General features: G+C 34.6%; 1 protein-coding gene across 3 annotated transcripts in view; it reads left to right on the top strand.

The window, feature by feature from the left end:
• Window positions 1–19,938, top strand: part of PLXDC2 (plexin domain containing 2) — a 512,014-nt gene that overhangs the window by 426,502 nt on the left and 65,574 nt on the right. For all 3 annotated transcript variants that reach the window (XM_038529866.1, XM_038529863.1, XM_038529864.1), the window contains 3 exons: window positions 6,995–7,055; window positions 15,515–15,665; window positions 17,085–17,123. In XM_038529866.1, coding sequence (XP_038385794.1) covers window positions 6,995–7,055; window positions 15,515–15,665; window positions 17,085–17,123 — 251 coding nt within the window. The remainder of the gene's footprint in view (window positions 1–6,994; window positions 7,056–15,514; window positions 15,666–17,084; window positions 17,124–19,938) is intronic.

The raw sequence follows: 19,938 nt of genomic DNA, 5'->3' as shown, positions 1-19,938 counted from the left end.
TATTCGCAATTAATCCTGAGATGCAACCATTTGTTTTAGGTGAAATTTGCATATTTAGATTTGGTTCTTCACACCGTATACTAAAATAAACGTAGAATAGATTAGAGAAGTAAAAGTAAAGAATGAAATAATGGGCAAACTAGAAGAGAGAATGGCAAGCCAAATACATAATACCAAATTAGTGGAGGCCTTTCTGAGCATAAAGGCAAAGAAAGAAATCTTGCAAGGTAAGTTTGAAAAACAAATATCATAATGTAAAAATACAAACTGTTGTATGATAAAAAAAAAATCACATTTAGAATAGAATGGCAAATTACAGACCGGCAATACATTTAACAGAATTTCCTGCTCTTAGTTCAAAGAAGTCCTGTAAAAAAAATAAAATAAATTTGGAAAATGTACTATTCAAAAATGTAAAAATAAAAATAGTCAGTAAACATGTTTTTAAAGTTTATCCTCACCTGTAATGGAAGAAATGCTCATTAAAGTAAGACATATCATTTTAATCCACCAAACTACAAAAAGGATAAATATTTTTATAAGAATTAAAATTATGTGGGATTCTTATACATAGGTTGAGTAAATGTTTTTTACAGCCATATAATGGAGTATATGCCATCATTAAAAATTAACTCTCAAGGGATATTTATGGATGTGGAAAAATGCCCAGACTATATTATTAACTGTAGAAAAGTAAGCTATCACATGTTATGATTCAATTTGATTAATACATGGTATAAGCAAATATATATTAAATAAAGTCTGGTTGGGAAATAAAATTAATGATATTTTAGCATTGGGATAATATCTACTCTGCCACATGTATAAAAGTCAAAATTCTGGATTTCAGATATCAGATGACTTGAGCCCAATTTTATATTGGAAAGTCATCTACAAAGCAAAGTTCCTACATTTTGCAGATAGCCATTCTTATTGGCATTAGATTATGACTCAAGCTACAACTAACATCAAGAGCTTTTATTAAGAGAAAACAGACTCATGGCACCTGGATGGCGGAGCCAGTTGGGTCAGCTCGGATTTGGATCTCAAGGGCATGAGTTCAAGCCCTGCATTGGGCTCCACTAGGCATGGAGCCTAGTTAAAAAAAAAAAAAAAAAGACAACAAACTTCACATTCCTGCATATTAAATTGATGTAAAATTCATATTTGTCCTTCAATATTGTCTCCATAATATATTACTGTGTACTTAGGCTCATCTGTCATTCTCAGACCTCTATATAATGAGTAGTTCAGGTATGAAAAATCTTGGGAAATTTTAAGATCAGATTTCTCAATTTTAGAAGAAATGGTTTTAGAAGTGAAATTATCCATCTCATGTTGGAGACCAATTGGGAATAACAAGAATGCCCTATATGGGAAATAAGATATGATTGTTTTACTAATTTTTTATTGAGAATAATTATTATAATCAATATTTTAAATTTTATGACCATTTTTCAGTTAAATGTTTTAGTATTTGAAAACAAAATAGTTTCCTCCTATCTTATAGTTCCATACTATCAGCTATTTTACCCAATGATAAAATGTGTTATTAGTTATAATTATATTATTTATCATTATAGTTGTTTCTCATCTAAAATATTTCTGATTCTTTTATAAAACATCTTTCCATTTATTTGATACTGCAGGATTATTTTTCACACTTTTGCAGACTATGACAAGAAAATGTACTAAATTAAAAATTGATTTTTCCATAAGATAACATACTCTGTTAAATACACATAAGGCTATTTAAATCATGAGACATCTTGATGAGGGATCTGCCCTAGTCTTCAGAATTTTACTGATCTTTATTTTTTACATAATAATCTAGAACAGAGGCCAGAAAACTACAGGAAGTAGACCAAATTTGACCCACTTCCTGTTTTTGTAAATAAAGTGTTATTGGAACACAGCCACACTGATTTCTTAGGAATTTGTGGCTGCCTTTGAGCTACAATGACAGAGGTAGATAAGTAGAACAGAAGTGATAGCCTGCAAAGTCTAAAATATTTACTGTCCAGTCCTTTTTCAGAAAACATTTACTGATTCCTGCTCTAAAAACTAATTCCTAACCAAGTCTTAAGATTCTGTGGTTTCTTTCCTAAATTCTCTTTTGCAGATGTTTCATCTCACTGGTGAAATGACATGTGTTTCATTGTTCAGTAAGAGATGCCTTTTATGTTTAACCCTTAATGTATGTACTTTAACACTTACCTGAATATATTATCCTGGCAAAATAAGTCATATTCTGAAACCCTTTCTATAGAACTGAGATAAGTTAGAGAAGAGATAATATTTACACTTTAATACCTTGATTAGATAGATGCTGAAAGCTAGGAGGGTATTGTCTTCTAGGCTGCCTTATTAAGTGGGGTTCACTTAACATGATTCCTTCGGGCTTTGAAATTAACACCCATTGAAACTCAGTGGAGAATAGTACAATTAATTTGAAGTACAGCTCTCTATCAGTTTGTTTTGGAATTAGATAATGCTGAGAAGAACGGAAGAAGTTGAAAATAAAAACATGGGGAACCTATCATAGTTAGGAGTTCACACTTCATTGAAATTCATTTTGAGGGCAGCCCTGGTGTCTCAGTGGCTTAGCGCTGCCTTTGGCCCAGGGAGTGATCCTGGAGACCCGGGATCGAGTCCCACATCAGGCTTCCTGCATGGAGTCCTGCTTCTCCCTCTGCCTGTGTCTCTGCCTCTCTCTCTCTCTCTCTCTCTCTCTCTCTTTGTGTCTCATGAATAAATAAATAAAAACCTTAAAAAAAAAGAAATTCATTTTGAGGAATATTAACAAAACAATGTCATCTCTATAAATACTGCATAAAGATTTGGCCTATGTTCGAAAGCAACATAGATTTCCTCTCATAACATGCTATAATACTAATTCCCAAATGTGATGACTGAGGACTTTAAGTGTAGAGCACATATCACATTAATATGGTACACAGAATCAATTCCTAAATATTTTCCAAAATGCTGTCTCTAAAATGAAAATTTCACTTACTCATTTTCAGCAATTGTTGACTTGCTATACATATATTACAAATATATATAAAGGTATTAAGAACAGCTGATATTTACTAAATGTTTAATACTTTATAAATTCCATTACCCTATTTTACAGATGAGGAAACAAGCTTAGATAGGAAAAATAACTTGCCTAAGATCTCATTCCTGTTTTGTGCCCAAAACAGAATTCTAACTCAAGCAAAAGTTTGACTCCACCCCCCACCACCCCCACTTTGAGCCTTATACTCCTGACGTCTAAAGTAAGCTAAAAGCAACCAATCAGAGTGTAATGATAGATGCTGGCACTTGTTTGGGGGAGGCACTGAGAAAGGATTGCTCTCTCTTGGTCGAAGAGACAGGCTGGAGTTGAATTGGATCTACTAATTAGAAACAAAGAAGCTATTCCAGAGATAAGTAACAGCAGGTTCAAAGGCAGAGATGAAAGAGCACAACACATTTAGGCATGGGCACTAAAGGGGCATTAGAACAGGTTGTAGAGGATGGACAGGAGGAGTGGAGGGGGACTGCCAAGTTGACATTTCATACAGGAAGTCAGTGGTGAATCTTCAGGAATCACCTGGGGTGCCTTGTTTACAATGAAAATTGCTGGACCCAAACTGCCGGAGAATCTTATTCAGCTACATTCATGAATTTGCTTTCAACAGGAATACTAGGTGATTCCAGTGTAGGAGAGAGCCTCTCTGCTCACAGTGTTAAGAATGTCAGGAAATCGGGCAGTCCGGGTGGCCCAGCGGTTTAGCGCCACCTTCGGCCCAGGGCATGATCCTGAAGACCCGAGATCGAGTCCCACGACTCTGCCTGTGTCTCTCTGCCTCTCTCTCTCTCTCTGTGTGTCTCTCATGAATAAATAAATAAAATCTTAAAAAGAAAAGGAATGTCAGGAAATCAATATGCTGGAGCATGATATGGCTAATATCATTGGGTTTTAGAAAAAACAATGCAGCAGCTCAATGGAGAGAGGAAGGTGTTCTTAAAGGGGATTTTTGGGTATTTTAAAATTCAGAGATAATAGAAAGGTGATTTTTCTTAGTAACACTAAGAAACACTTTCTTGTGTCTTTGTAACACACACACAAATACACAACCTTTTGTTTATAATTGCTTTCATAGGTTAGAAAGAAAACTAAAAATTAAGTGTCTGGTCGTGTGAATTTTCTAAGGCACTGTAAGTTACCAAAATGCATTACTTTTTCAAATCAAATGTTTTCATGTTCTACCATTCTCAATCCTTCGTACCCTAGCAATTAGTAAACTGCAAATCAGTTAATAGGGAATCAATTGTGAATAAATGGATGAATTACTTAATTGAATCACATATTTCCAGTGGAACCTAATTTCACACAATATAACTGTGGGCTTATTTAATAAATCAAGCAAAATGCACTTTCTGTATTTTTCCTGGGATTAATTTAACATTTTTTTTAAGATTTTATTTATTTATTCATGAGAGAGAGAGACAGAGACAGAAAGAGAGAGGCAGAGACACAGGCAGAGGGAGAAGCAGGCTCCATGCAGGGAGCCTGATGTGGGATTCAATCCCAGGTCTCCAAGATCAGGCCCTGGGCTGAAGGTGGCGCTAAACCGCTGAGCCACCTGAGCTGCCCTAATTTAACAATTTAAAGGACTAATTAGTTAAGATGAAATTTTGACTGACCCGTAAATTTAAGATACGGTACTGTCTTGTTAAATATAAGATAAAGGTTATTAATTCCCACTGACTCTGAATATATCTGGAATAGAGTAAGTGAAGACAAACTGCACTTTAAAAATTATCTGTTCCATTTATTTACTTGTAGCTCTCAAAATGACTTGTGATCAGGTGACTCCCAAAATATACTTTTTTAGAAAATTGATATATCCTCAGGGCAAAAGGAAATGTCAATACATTTTTCAATATTTAAACAAAATTGAAAGGAAACAAGGAGAAGAGGGAACAGCCATCTAACTCCTCTGGAATTAAACAGGCTTCAAATGTCAGACTTTCTGGGTAACCAGAGATGATGGCCTTGATCAACTGGGGATTCTCACACTTGGGATGCCAGATCACACACTGATGTTTATTCCACACTTAAGTTTATTCAACACAGATGGTAGGCATAAAACAGCAGAGCTCTAATGGATCATGTTCAGGCAAAATGATAGATACAGTCTTCTTTGTTGACAGTAGAGATGTTTTCACATTCCACTTGAATTAAATTATGCTCATCCATGCCATGGTACATAATCTCTGGCAAGGATTCTTAGAAAAAGTCATCATGTAGACTCGTTCATTGCAAAACAAATTTTTTTAAAAAGTTGCAAAGTAAGACTATACGAAAACATAAGGCAAAAGTTGAATGACCTCCATTAATTGTGAAAAACATATAGGTATTTATATTAATATTTATCAGTATGGATTCATGTACCATATATAAATATATACCTAGATGTAAAATTCAGGAGTTATACAAATCCTTAATTTTAACAGACTAGCAAACATATTTTGAATTTCCAACATGAAACAAATTATGTGTGAGATATACTAAGTATGATTTTATATGATACCAGCCCTAACTTTAAAATGTTCACAATCAAGTTTCGTAAATAAGACATAAGTACATGAAGTTTTATATAAAAGGGAGAAGTTAAATAGTAAAATAAGATGTGATCACAGCAATTATGAAGCATTATCAGGATGGACTCCAATAATAATTGCTGGGTCTTAAAATAATAAATGGACTATAGCTGGGTAGAGAAAGAGGGCAGAAAATTTTTCCAATCAAGGAAGAGAGTAGAACTAAACAAAATCTTATTAACCCAGTGCTTGCTGAATTAGACCTTTTAGGGATGACCTAAGCATAGTGCTGTTAGGGGTTCATAAGAACACATTCAGGTATACTGGTTAACCAGAAGGACTCACAGAACTCCCCAAAAGCTGTTATTCTCAAGGTTGCCATTTGTTATAGCAAAAGGATACAGATTAAAATCAGTAAAGGTGAAAAATACATACGTACGGTAGAGTCCACAAGAGACCAAACACAAGCTTCCAGTTGTCTTCTCCCAGTGGAGTTATACAGACAGCACTTAAGTCCCCCAGCAGCAATTCGTGAAAATACACACCAAGTGTTGCCAACCAGGGAAGCCTACCCATGATTTGGTGTCCAGGGTTTTTATTGAGGGTCAGGCAGATTAAGTATGAATTTCTCTATGACTGTTCTCATCACTAATCTTCAGCCCCTCCAAGAGGTCAAACTGATTCAGCCTGGCCCATCTCCAGATGAATAAAAACATCCATTCAGCATAAAGCATCTTGTTAGCATAAACTATCTTGCAAAGCCCCAAACCCAAGATTTACAAAGGCACTCTTATCAGGTGCGATATCCCAATGGCTTGGAGGTTATCTCCCAGGAGCCAGACAGAGCCAGTTTTTTCTTTGGAATGTGAGGGTTTGAACACCCCAAATCTGCTGAGTTAAACTTCTACTTCACAATAGAGAGTTTGAATGACTACGGGTCTTAAATTAAAAAAATAATAATAATAAGGAAAACAAATAGAGATCTGAAATCCTAAAATATGATACCTGCAAAAAATTTGTCTATATCCATTTGTTCTGATGAGGAGAAAAAAAAGTATGAGTAAAAAGAAAACCAACTTCATAGGATCACAATTGGCCTTATGTTTGCATGGGGACCCAGGTGTTCTGCACAGTGTAGTGGGCATCAGTGGAATAATTTGTTGCTCTAAGTGATCCTAATAGCACGACTACCTAAGGAGTGAGTTGTTACTCACCACATTGTAAATATTTCACTGTCACTCCCATTAACAGTTCTATAAAAGAAAGTTTATGTTGTGCTAAAGTGAAAATTTGAGAATTGGCTACTTACCAATTTTTTTCTTTTCATTTCACCCTCCTCCGACCCCAACTCTGCACCCTATTACTGTCTTTTCTGAACTGCTATGTGTCATCTCTGAAGATGTTCCAGTGGATTCGATCGCCATCGGCAGGACTGGGTGGACAGCGGATGCCCTGAAGAGGTACATGTGCTTTCTCATGACAAGATTCTTGGGACCAAGCTGCAATATAGAGTTGCTACATCTTAATGAAGATGACATCTAATTTAACAAAGCTATCCAGCAATTATCGAGCCCTTAATATGTGCCACACGTTTATCTCGATTTAGTCTCAGACCCTTCCTTGGACATGGGAGCTGTTATCACCTCCATATGACTAAGAGAAGAGGGAGAGGTGAGGGGAGATGGTGGGGACGGGGGCGTTGAGGGTATCAGAGTTAGGTGTGTGGTTAGGAAATAGAACCAGAATTTGAATTTTACAAGCAAAGGGCAATTCTCTTAAACACTTACTGCTTTTCTAAGATCTCAGAAGCCTTTTTGCTTGAGTTACAAAACCAGTGGTATGGAGGAAAAGACTGATTGCAGCAAACTAATGTAAAATAAGTTAGAAATAGTATAACATGGATACAATAACCCTGAGACAAAAGTGATGGAGACAGTGATGCAAGGACGTGATTTAAGCAGGTGTATGCAATCGCAGAAGCAATTTTATCCTGTTTAAAATTTTCTAGTGAATTGTATTTACACTGTCATTTCAGGTCCCATGAACATATCCTATTAGGGTCACAAAGAAAAGTATTTGTTTTTTTTCTGCCTGTGTTAAGTTTTGGGGTGTGGATTTTCAATGAAAACTCAAACTCTTAACAATTACACAAGTTTTCTCATTCAGGAAAAGCAAACCATGTGAAAGTGCTCTCTTTAAAACTATTGGGAGACCAATGGTTATTAGAGCCTTTTTTAAAAACTAAGTTCTTATTTATGATGTCCTATAAATATCTTTAGAAAAACATCTTTGAGAATATACTTGATTTTTAAGTGCAGTATTGCCAATGCAGCTTTAATCAACTTTCTGACATTCATTTGGGAGATTACAGTGATACACACTAATCTATCTATTTCACTTCACTTATAGAACAACATCATTCAAAGTGAAAATATACTGCTTGAACGATGGTTGTGTTTTCAGATTGATGTTTCTTTCATGTAATCATATTTACCTCAATGAAAATGTTGAAATTGAATAGCTATAGTTGGGTAAAGATCGAGAGTGTAATTCAGACATCCTAATTTTCTTGCCCACCATGAACCAAGGAAATAGAGAAGAAGCCATCATGTTTTAGACTGTCCAAAATATATCTGTGGAGAGTTTACTATATCTGGTGGAATGTGCCGAGCACTAAAATTGCAAAGAAAAAAAAATCACTCCCTATTCCCAAGGATCTCAGAGTCAAGTATTTTCAATATTCAGTGTTCCCTTTTAATTATGTAATTAAATTGTCAATATTAGTGGCTTTGTGTTGAGCAATTCTGTCCTTCTAAAAGTCACTGACTCCAGTCCATCTTCTGTGCCTAAAACTAGAGTTAGATTTTCTTTCTGATCCAGTGAGATGAATTTACTCCGTGAGTGCAAATCCTAATATGAGCACTTACTATAAACTGTTCTAAGCATAAATAATGTAAAAATGGAAGAAGTTTGTCTACCAGGTAGATACACCACTGAACAAAGGGCTATATTTAGAGAAGGACATGGACAGAGAGTAACTATAAGGATGTGGTGTTGGTAACTAGCATAAGGTAAGGTTTGCTTGAAGAGGAGATATTTGAGATGAAGGATAACTGGACCTAAGAAGAGAAGTGGTGAGAAGTGAGATGGGTGACGTAAACAGAGCCCCAACTATGACAAGCTGAAGGACTTTGGACTTTACCCTAAAGACAAGGGAAGTATGGAGTTTCCTCAAAAACTAAAAATAGTACTATCGTATCATCCAGCAATTCCACTTCCAGGTATTTACCTGAAGAAAATGAAACGCTAACTCAAAAATATAACAGCATCCCCATGTTGATTGCAGCATTATTTATAATAGCCAAGATATGGAAATAACCTAGGTGTCCATTGATGAATGAATGGGTAAAGAAAGTGTAGTGTATGTGTATGAATGTACACAAATACATATACATACAATGGAATATTATTTAGCCATAAAAAGAAGGAAATCTTGCCATTTGTCACAATATGGAACGATCTTGAGGGCATTATGCTAAATAAAATAAATCAGATAGAAAAGGCAAATACTGTATGATCTCATTTATTTGTGGAATCTAAACAAAACAAAAACCAAAAAAAAATTTAAAAAAACCCAAACTCATAGATAGAGAACAGATGAGTGGTGAGAGTGGGTAGAAATTATAGGAGGGGCTCAAAAGGTGCAAACTTCCAGTTATAAAATAAATAAGTCCTAAGGATTTAATGTATAACATTGTGACTATAGTTAATAATACTTTGTCACATAATTTGAAAATTACTGAGAGTAAACCCTAAAAATCCTCATCACAACAACAACAAAAAACTTTTTGTAATTATGATGACAGATGTAAAGTAGACTTACCGCGGTAATCATTTTGCAATGTATAGAAATATCATTATGTCATGCACTTGAAACTAATATATTGCTATATGTATATCTTATATCTCAATTTGAAATATAAAAGCAAGGAAAGGATTTTAATCATGGCTTTTTGGAAGAATCACCCAGCTATGGGTGAATAATAGGTTATGAGGCGAGAAGCCAGTAAGTTGACTATAGTAATAGCCCTGGCCAGAGATGCTGATGATCTCACCTAAATCAGTGGGTAAGGAGTGGTGACCACAGAAGAGAAGGAGGAAAGGATCAGTAGTTAGGTAGCTGAATGGAAATGAAGACTGTGAAAGTGTTTTAAAATTCTCTTTATCCTTTTCTTTCAAAAAATCTTTTTAACACTGTATAATATTAATGTAACTCTGAAACACATTGAGCAAATGAAGCCCTGTGATCATGCTACTCAATATATGAGTGAGATTACCAGGGACTATGAAACTGGCTATTAGCTCCTACTCCTTTGCATCTGTGCCCTTCCCTATTCAAAACAAACAAAACTATTCTGAATTTTTAATTTATCACTCAGAATTTTGTTTTTAACACTTATCTGTATTGGTGCCATGATGGTGATTTATTAATTTCCATAGCAATATATTCCATGCTATTAATGTACCATTAATTCACGAGGTACCTGAATGTCTCAGTCCATTGAGCATCCGACTCTTGATTTTGGCTCAGGTCATGATCTCAGAATCGTGAGATCGAGACCCACCTCAGGCTCTGGGCTCAGCAGCAGAAACTCTCTTCCCCTAACTGGTTCAAAAATTTTTTTTTAATCTTTTTAAAAATATGCCATTCATTCACTTACCAAATACTTATTGTATGCCCAAGATGTCACAGGCATTTTTTTAGGTACTAGAATGGAATAGTTAGGGGAAAAAAATTGACAATTCAAAGCAAATTACCAAACTCTGCCTTACTAGAGGTTACATTCTCACAATCATATTTTCTTCACTCAGTCTTTGGTTTATGGACATTTGTTTCAGGATTTTTCTTCTGACAGAAGTGTCTTATGCTTATCTCCTGAATCAAATGGACACAAGTTTCTCTAATATTCCTAAAAATGGAATTAGTCATTGTGAGTTAGGTAAATGCTCAAATTTGGAAGATAATGTCAAACTATTTCCAGTTTATCCATGTTCCACTACCAGCACGATGCTGGAACTCAAACAGGCTCCCATTATTTCATGATCCCTACAACTCTGATTTTGTCAGATTTCTTCATTTCTGCAAATCTAATGGGTATAAAATGGTATCTTATCAGGAACTTCATTTGCATTTCACCAATTATCAAAGAAATTGAATGTATTTTCATATTCTTTTTGGCTTCTGTGTATCTCCTTCTGCCTTTCCTTTTCTGTGAGATGCCTCTTCATATCTTTTTGTGATTTTTCTATTGAGTAATTATCTTTCTCTTTTTATTCCAGACAGTAAATATCCATTGATAGTATGTAACAGACATAATAGGTCTGATATATAGCCACCTTATAAAACTCTCTTACTAATTTAAAAATATGTATCAAGATACTTGGTGGCTCTCTACATAAGCAATCTTATCACCTAGAAATAATGAGAGTTTTGGAAGTAATAATCTAGAAATAATAATAGTTTGGGGGGCATCCCCCTCCCACTTTTGCTCTCTCTCTCTCTCAAATAAACAAATAAATCTTTTTATAAAATGAGAGTTTTGATTCTTACTATCCTTTATACCTTTTTATTTATTTTTGTTGTATTCTTACTTAGCTGGTATCTCCAGTTGTATGTATCTTCCCCAGATTTTGCCTTCTCTTTTCATTTTCTCCATGACTTTATTTAGTTGACATCTATTATCAATCTAAGGTACCGAATCAATCTTTTATTTCCTGGTTAGTTTTTGTGTATATGTATCTTCAAAATTCGTTGGAACTTGTTCATGGAATAGTACATGGGCAATTTGTGCAAATTATCTACATGTTCTCAAAAAGAATGTGTGTTTTCTAACCAATTGGGTGTCAGGTTTAGTAACGTAGTATTTAATCAGACTTTTCTCCATCCTCTTTATTTTCACCTTTTGGACTCTTTGGAGATAGCCTTGACCTTCTTATCACTTCCTTTTAACCTCCTCTTTTATATCATCTATCTTCTTATTTCTCTGTGTTGTCCTGGGTAGTTTCTTTAAATCAAACAAATCAACAGTAGGGATTTTCTGAAAAGGTGTTGTGGAAAAACAAGCAAAACAGGGCAAGATATCTGAATCAATTTGCCAGTTTATTAATTCTGTCTTCATCTTGTTTAATCCACTATTAAACATATTCATTGAAGTAATAATGTCAAAAAGAGTATTTTTCATTTCTAAAATTTAAAGTTTATACTTTATTAAATCTGCCAAGACATTTTTCTAGTCTATGTTACTAGTTCAATTTGAATTTTTATTTCTTTAAATATTTAATATATAATTTTTATGTATCTTATATTGGATGACCACAATATCTTAAGATTTGGGTATTTTAAATATGTTGTTCATTGTTTTTGCTAACTTTGTCAGTTTTCTTGTTCTTTTTGTGTCCTTTAATTAGGATTGCATTTTTATTTGATCTTATTCCATGGTAATCCCTGGGACCTAAATAGATTGTATTTTCCACCAAAGAATGTTTGATGAGAACCTGAGAGTTTTAGGGGATACCATATGTCCCTATTTAATATAGAGAGGAGATGTTTAGATTTATCTCAGCCATCTCCTGCTGGCACAAGGCTTGATCTCCTTGAAGCACTATTGGGTTTTAACATTTCTTGCCCTCTGGGCAAATCCTGCATTTTTACCTTGCTTAATGTGTATCAGACTCTTACTCTATATAGCACATAGCTTTTGCTTTGTTTTGGGGGAGAGACAATAAAAATGTACCATTGGAGATTTTCTTTGCTTCCTGCAAATCCTAGTAATGATAAATTCATTTTATCCAGAATCTACTTGTTTTGTAGAAGGAGGACCATTTAGAGTCTTTAATCTGCCTTTACTGCTATAAGTGAAACAAGTTCAGGATGTTACCTTAAACATTAGAGTGTTTGCTAATACTGGTCTTTGACAATAGAAACACAGGGGGAGAATAATATGTGGCCAGTTCCATTTGAGATGTATTGAATTTGAGATGTCTGTGACACCCACATGCATATGTTAAGTCAATAGATGAATATTTGGGTCAGAAATCCAAAAGAGAGATGTGTATTGTTGGTATCGATTTATGTAAATCAACATAAAGATGTGAATTGAAATGATGGGTGAAAATTGCTAGTGAGAAAGCATATAGCAAAAAGATTAGTCAAGAAAGATCTATAAGAACTATGAACACATAATAGACAAAAATAAAAAGGAAATAAAGGAGTTATAAAAAGCTATCAGAAAACTGGTGAGAATATGTGTCACAGAACCCAAAACTAGAAAGTGGACAGCTGTGTCACATGCTGTGAGATATGAAGAATAAAGACGATTTTGTGCATAAGGAGATATTAGAACCACCAGCATAAGAAATTTTAATAAGGTTGTATTGGATACATTTTCATAAGTGGGGGAAATGAGAGTCTGTGAAGACCAGGGCAGACCAATCTCTCTGGAAGTATGACTGAATGGAAGGAAAAGTAGAGGAACGTCAGGATGCATTGTGGAGGAGGAGGAGGACTGAGTTTTTAAAATAAGATTGGGCATGCTTGAGTGTGTTTAAGTGCTAATGGGAACAAGGCAGTAGAAAACTCAAGATTGAAAACATTGAAGAGAAAGGATGATATTAAATGAGCAAACTCACCATACCTGAGTAAGTGGGCTAAATTGGGCCAGAGTAGAGGTAGAGAGAATAGCTAAAAATACTGAGACCCATCCATTATTACAGAAAGAAAGAGGGATAGGTCGGTGTAGATTCAAGCAAGGATACTGATTTGTGAAGAAATGTAGAGTTCTTGCTGATGATTCTTATCAAGGAAATAAAAGGTGAGCCCATGGGGTAATACTGGAAGAGGCATTATGGGATTATAGTTTTCAGTAGAGTGGAGAGGGTTTGAAATTGATAGGACAGGGGGACGCCTGGGTGGCTCAGTGGTTGAACACCTCCCTTCTGCCCAGGGTGTGATCCCGGAGTCCCCTATCGAGTCCCACATCAGGCTTTCTGCATGGAGCCTGCTTCTCCCTCTGCCTGTGTCTCTGCATCTCTCTCTCTCTGTGTCTCTCATGAATAAATAAAATCTTTAAAAAAAAAGAAAAGAAAAATAAATTGATACAGTGATGGCAGAGGATACCAGCAAAGCAGGGCAGTGTTGCCAAGCATCACGGAAAGCCCACTGAGGCCCAGGAGGTACATTTACGGAGCTCCCGGTGGTCGGAGTGGGGGTGGGGGAGGCTCTGTGATTGTCCTCCAGCTGCTCCTGGCTTAGTTACAGGCAGGGAAAAGGCAGAATTTTTTTTTTTTTTTTTTTTTTTTACTCCATTCGGTATTGGGGATTTTCTGAAAAGGTGTTGTGGAAAAACAAGCAAAACAGGGCAAGATATTTGAAGGAATTGAAAAGAGAGGTTGAAGTGAGGCGGGAAGGAGATTGAAGGGTGAAAATCATTGCACTTGGGCTTCCTGTTTATTCAAAGGAGAAGCAAAAAGATATATGGGAAGACTGTAAAGAGGACAATTGGATCTATGATCTCAAACAAAACTATCTCCATCTGCTGATGAGGTCCAGCTGTGGGGGTGATAACTGATGTGGAGTTAGCGAGGAGACCATTCGGCCACTGGGGCTGAAAAGATGTGGGCACCTATGTTTGGAGAATTGAATGACCCCTAGGATATTGGGAGCTGAAGTAAGGAAGAAACCTGTATCATATCCCATTAGTAAAAAAGGAAGCCATCTCGGGAACTTTTGCTGAATTAGTGATTAGTGCAGTGTACTTCATTAAGGACAATAGAAGTTTAAGAACGGAATTGGTTAAAGGATGCCCAGTGGCTCAGTGATTGAGTCTGCCTTCCGCTCAGAGCATGCTCCCCAGATCTTGGGATTGAGTCCTGCATTGGTCTCCCCGCAGAGAGCCTGCTTCTCCCTCTGCCTATGTCTCTGCCTCTCTCTCTCTCTCTCTCTCTCTCTCTGTGTGTGTCTCTGTGTGTGTGTGTGTGTCTCTCATGAATAGATAAAGTTTTTAATTTAAAAGAAAGGAATTTATTTAGTAATAATTTTCAAAAGTGAGATGAGTACCGCCCAGGTGCAGACTAGTTATCTTCCACTTAAGACCTACCAACAGGATAGAGTCCTTTGAAGAACAAAGAGGTGAGGACAAACAGCAGCTTCTAAACCGTAAAAGTTTGGGTGTTGGAGATCGTTGCTGCTGAAGGTCAGAGTATTTATTTTTGCAGGCTCTAAATAAAAAATAAAATATGCATCTTTTCCTGGTATCTTCAGTCTAGCTCTACTAGGGAGAAATAAGCTAAATGATTGCAGGAGAGCCATTCAATCTTTTGCTTGGCTGGTTTTGAATAGTTCATAAAAGAAAACAAAACTTTTAAATATTCTTTGAACCTGTGATGGATTCCTTTTGACAGAATAAAGTAATATGGAGCATTTACCAAACTTTTAATATTTAACATTACCGGTTTGAATTGCATTCTTTCTCCACATCCCTAACCGTGTTTTCAATCTTCTCTTTATGCACACATTTTCTTCTTGTATGAACTTCTCCCTCTTGACATCATGTCTTTTATAAATAAATTGGTATAAAATGTAGGGCAAGATAAAGAGTAATGTGAGAGGTTAACTGCAGGAATGATGAAATCCAAGTATCTGAAGGTGGAAATGCTTTGCTATATCCAGTTTTTTCCTCATCTATTTTGTATACTTTGTAAATTATTATAATCTACAAATACTGCCCTATACAAAAATAACTGCTTCCTCATCTTGATCTGAGAGCCTTTTGTGTTTCACAACCCAACTTCTTTGATGTGACTTTTTTAAATGCATGTACAATCACTCTTAAGTTGTTTTCTCATTTGTTTCTCTTATTAGTCCAAAGAGAAGATGTGTGAGAACACAGAGCCAATGGAAAGTTCTTCTCAAACCACCACAACTGTACAAGCAACAACCACAAAATTCAGGGCCTTAACGACCACCAGAAGAGCAGTGACATCCCAGCTGCCCACCAGCCTGCCCACAGAAGGTGCTCTAGATATTTTTGCTCTTTTTCTGAGGGAAGAAAAGTTGACATGTGCAGGAGTAGTTCTCTAGAAGGAAAGTAATTCTTTGGCAAATTGTATTTCTAAAGGGGAAAAGACAAAATTATTATGGAATAAAAATATGTGTTGGGATTCTTTTAATGTATAGTGCCTTTTATTAAGATTTAGCTTTTACTATGATCCTGGCTCTTTGTCCTCCCTAAAAAAGAAATAGAGATGTCCTTTTGTATTGCCAAATTTTATTGTAACTGAATTCAACATTTCAGTCATAGGAGAGAAAGGCAAAATGCATATGGAGAAAATAGGTAATTCTATTTATACACAGTTCTAATATTTACCTTAATACAGACAATAAAATGTGTTTGTCTATAATCTATAGAGGGGCACTGTGTATGTCACAGAAATTGTCTTGAAAAACATTTCCTCTACCAGGGAAGACAAAAATACTAGAGAATACATAGGCACAACTCATTGGGGGAAGAAGGTATATCAGCCAAAATATAGGCATTTATCCTGAGTCGTACCCCTAAGGAGAAAAATGAGGCTAGTTGGCCAAGAGTAAGCTTTGAGGGGAAAAAATGGTCTTACTTATTTAGGGTCATAAACCTTGCTTTCATTTGAATAATAAATTAAACTTGAAAGTTTTGCTTTTAATTGAAATTTAATTGGATATTGGAAAAAAAGTTAACTGGAATAAAGTTATAAAATGATATGAGGACAGCTGCTAAATACATTCTATTGCTTTTAAAACCAACATTATATTTTAATCCATATTATTTTGGGTTGTTTATATAGCCTGTGAAATATTTCTGTAGTTGAATCCTACCCTGTGAAAATATCCCTTAAATTTGAATATTATTCTTTAGACTAAAATATAATCACTGAAAATTTAAAAAAAGGCATGCTGATTTGTTCCTTTTGTTCATTATGGGCGTGGTCTTTTCATATATGATTTTGGTCATATTTATTAGCAATAAATAAGCATTTAACTTTTGAAGTTAAATTTGTAAATATTGAAAGATCTATTCTAGTTAATTTGGAATTCTCTTGATTTTGATTTTTTAAAATGAATAAAGAAGGCCATAACTAGAGTTTAATTACAGTAAGTTACTTTAGAAAATTAAAAATAGTGCATTTTAAGTTAAAATTATAACTGTACTTTTCCCAAGATCTTAAAAATCTTATAATACTTTACTAAGGTTTTGATCTTAACAATCTTAGTAAGAAATCTTAGTACTACCTCATGTAAACTAGCACTTTGCTCTCATTGCACTGGAAATTAACTAAGATATTGAAATCTATTCCTGTTATAAAAAGGCATTAGTAGACAATTATATTAGTCATCAGATTTATGCACCATTAAAAATTATTTTTGTTACAATAACTTTGAATTTCTCTTCCAGATGATACCAAGATAGCACTACATCTAAAAGATAATGGAGGTAGGAATTGATATTTTTCTTTTATTAATATCTTTAGATACTAATTAATTTCATTTGTTTAAATATGAAAAAGGATTTGTGGGCTTCTAATATAGAGTGAGGTTGTATTTCAATCTCCATTGATATATAACATGGGAAGAATTTAATGCTTGCCTTGAAAATTGATATGGTTTCAATGGTGGAATGAAATTCGAATCTGTGTGTTTGCCTGTAAAACTGCGGGACACCAATGACCAATTATTAAGTGAAAATTTATCCACACATGTTGCTCTTCTTTTTTGCACTATTGCTGAGTTTAATTGTATTTTGAGTACCTACACGGCACAGGTATCAGGTTCAAATGGATTTTTTTTCCCTCTAGTTGAATACTCAATATTCTTTATAAATAAAACTAAGAAATAGAACAATATGGAAATATACATCATAGGCCTTTTTATCTTTTATGTGAAGCAAGGGACAAAAATTAAATATGCAAAAAGAACATTTAGGTGGTTACATACTTCACATTTTTCTAAGACAATTGACAGCTAACTATAATGGTGCTTGAAAATTGGAGGAAGAAAAGTTTTACCGAAATAAGACTGTGAATATTGCCTAATATAAAATATTGCCTAAACTTTTAAAAGTAGTTCTTTTTCTATTAAACTATGTTAGCTTTTATGTGCTTCTCTATCGTAGTTTCCTGGATCTTGATAAAAGAGATTTTTTTTATCATTAATTGTTTATTCAACTCAAGAAGGCGAGGTGATCCTCTTCTTAGCAACCTCTTTTATGCAAATGTGGCCACACTGTGACATTAATCTAGACACAGTTTTACTTTTGCAGCCCCAGCTGATTTTGTAAGTAAGTCAAAATGAGATTTTTTTTTTAAGGGATTTTTTTTCTTTTAGTAACAGTAGGGAATATTTTCTAAATTACTCAGCCTGGGATACGTAACAAATACTTCAAAACTTTGATGTTTTCTTAGGTGACTGTATGATAAGATATATATACCATATCTATATTTAAATTTAATATCAAACCATTTGAAAGATAAGCTGCTTAGCCTCTTCATATAATCATTATTACATCAATTATCCATTGCCTTAGGTCTGTCTCTTAATGTTTTATTTCATTGATTCCTTACTTATTATTCTATTAATGATATAAATGGATAAGTTTACAGATGACCATTTGCAACATATATGCAAACTAGAAATAAGTTAAAATCTTAGCACTTGAGAGCACTTTAAGAGTTCCCCAGTTCAGAATTTCTCAGAGCAACATGCACTTAGCTTCATGTGAACAGAAGTTTTAAACACCAAAGTAAGATATTACCTTATTTGAGGGAGAATAGTATGACATGAATGAAATGGAGGAGAGGTTCCCAAGAGACCTCTGTTATATTTGTTACATTTAATTCTTAAGGTGGGTAGTGGTTTCATTTCTATGCTTTCTTTTCTCTTTTCTCTAAATATTTAGAATAAATATTCTGTAATGGCTACAGAAAACTCAAAAGATTCATGTGAATAAATAGCTATGAGATACTCTGGATGAAAGGAAATTAAAGAAGTTTCTTTCCTGTTCAAAACTTTTAATGTTCGTTTGTTTATTCATTCATTAATTCCTGCCAAATGCCTAAGTGCAGGACACTGTTACATGCTTGGAGCCATCATAAGTGAACAAAACTTAGCCAAATCCCCTGCTTTAAAGGAGCATATATTCTAAAGAAACTTCAAAATAATGATAAAGATTTAGTATCTGGCATTTCTTGACAATTTGGTCATAAAAACTTTCTATAAGTTTCATCTTGTGGACTTAATGTTTTGTGAAATACACTTTGGGAAATCGTTCCCTAAAATATTACCAATTATTCCAAGGAAAATCCTTAGTTTTGTTTAGTGCAGCAAAGCAAAGAATCCTAGAACTTTGAAGATTTTCTTAATGCAGTGCGTTAGAACTACCTTATGATGTTGACAAGTCAAGTGAAGTAAGTTCCTGATGTAAATGGAAGACGTTTTTCATTTTTGTTATCCTAGAGAAATAGACTGTTGACTTTTCAGATGATAATTAGATCATTAACATGCAGCATGTATCCCCCAGAATTCCAAAATATTGCAATAAGACTTTAGCTGTGTCTAAATACTGGAACTCATTTCATGTATAGGGTTGTTTATGAAGCACTTTTTCTAAAAGTACAGTTAGAGCAGACCAACCTAACCAGAATTAAGATAAATGTTCCTTCAGGGCACCTCGGTGGGTCAGTCTATTAAGCATTTGTCTTCAGCCCAGGTCATGATATCTGGGTCCTGGGATCCATTCTCTCTCTCTCTCTCTCTCTCTCTCTCTCTCAATCTCTCAAGTAAATAAATAAAATATTAAAAAAAAAAAAGTTCTTTCAAAACCGTACTTAAGGGAAATTACACATTACTTTTTATAGTACCTTCATTAAGATTGCATGCTTTCATTGTTTTTATCTTATGGAATTTGAAGATGCAAGGAAGAATTGCCAATTTAAATCTAACTTGATTAGTTGATTAAACATGTTGAAAACAGAATTCGGAATTGTCCTCCCTTTCCCCATCCAGGTAAACATTTTTGCAAGATGGAGCTAATAATGAAAAAGGATGCCTAATGTAAATGTTTTCTCACATTTATTGAGAATTTTTTTAAAAGCAGGCTAATAAATTTTTGTAATTTGCTATGTATTGTTGCAAAGAAATTTAGCACATTTTATTTCTTGATTTAATTTAATTTAATTTGCTGTTTGTAAAAGCATTTTTTTTTCTAAAAGCATTTTAATTTAAGGGTCTGTACTTTTCTGGAAAAAAAAGGA

Source organism: Canis lupus, chromosome 2 (genome assembly GCF_011100685.1).
Source record: "Canis lupus familiaris isolate Mischka breed German Shepherd chromosome 2, alternate assembly UU_Cfam_GSD_1.0, whole genome shotgun sequence".
NCBI lineage: Eukaryota > Metazoa > Chordata > Mammalia > Carnivora > Canidae > Canis > Canis lupus.
The sequence above is the reverse complement of the archived record's forward strand: the minus strand, read 5'-3'. Positions and strand labels throughout refer to the sequence as shown.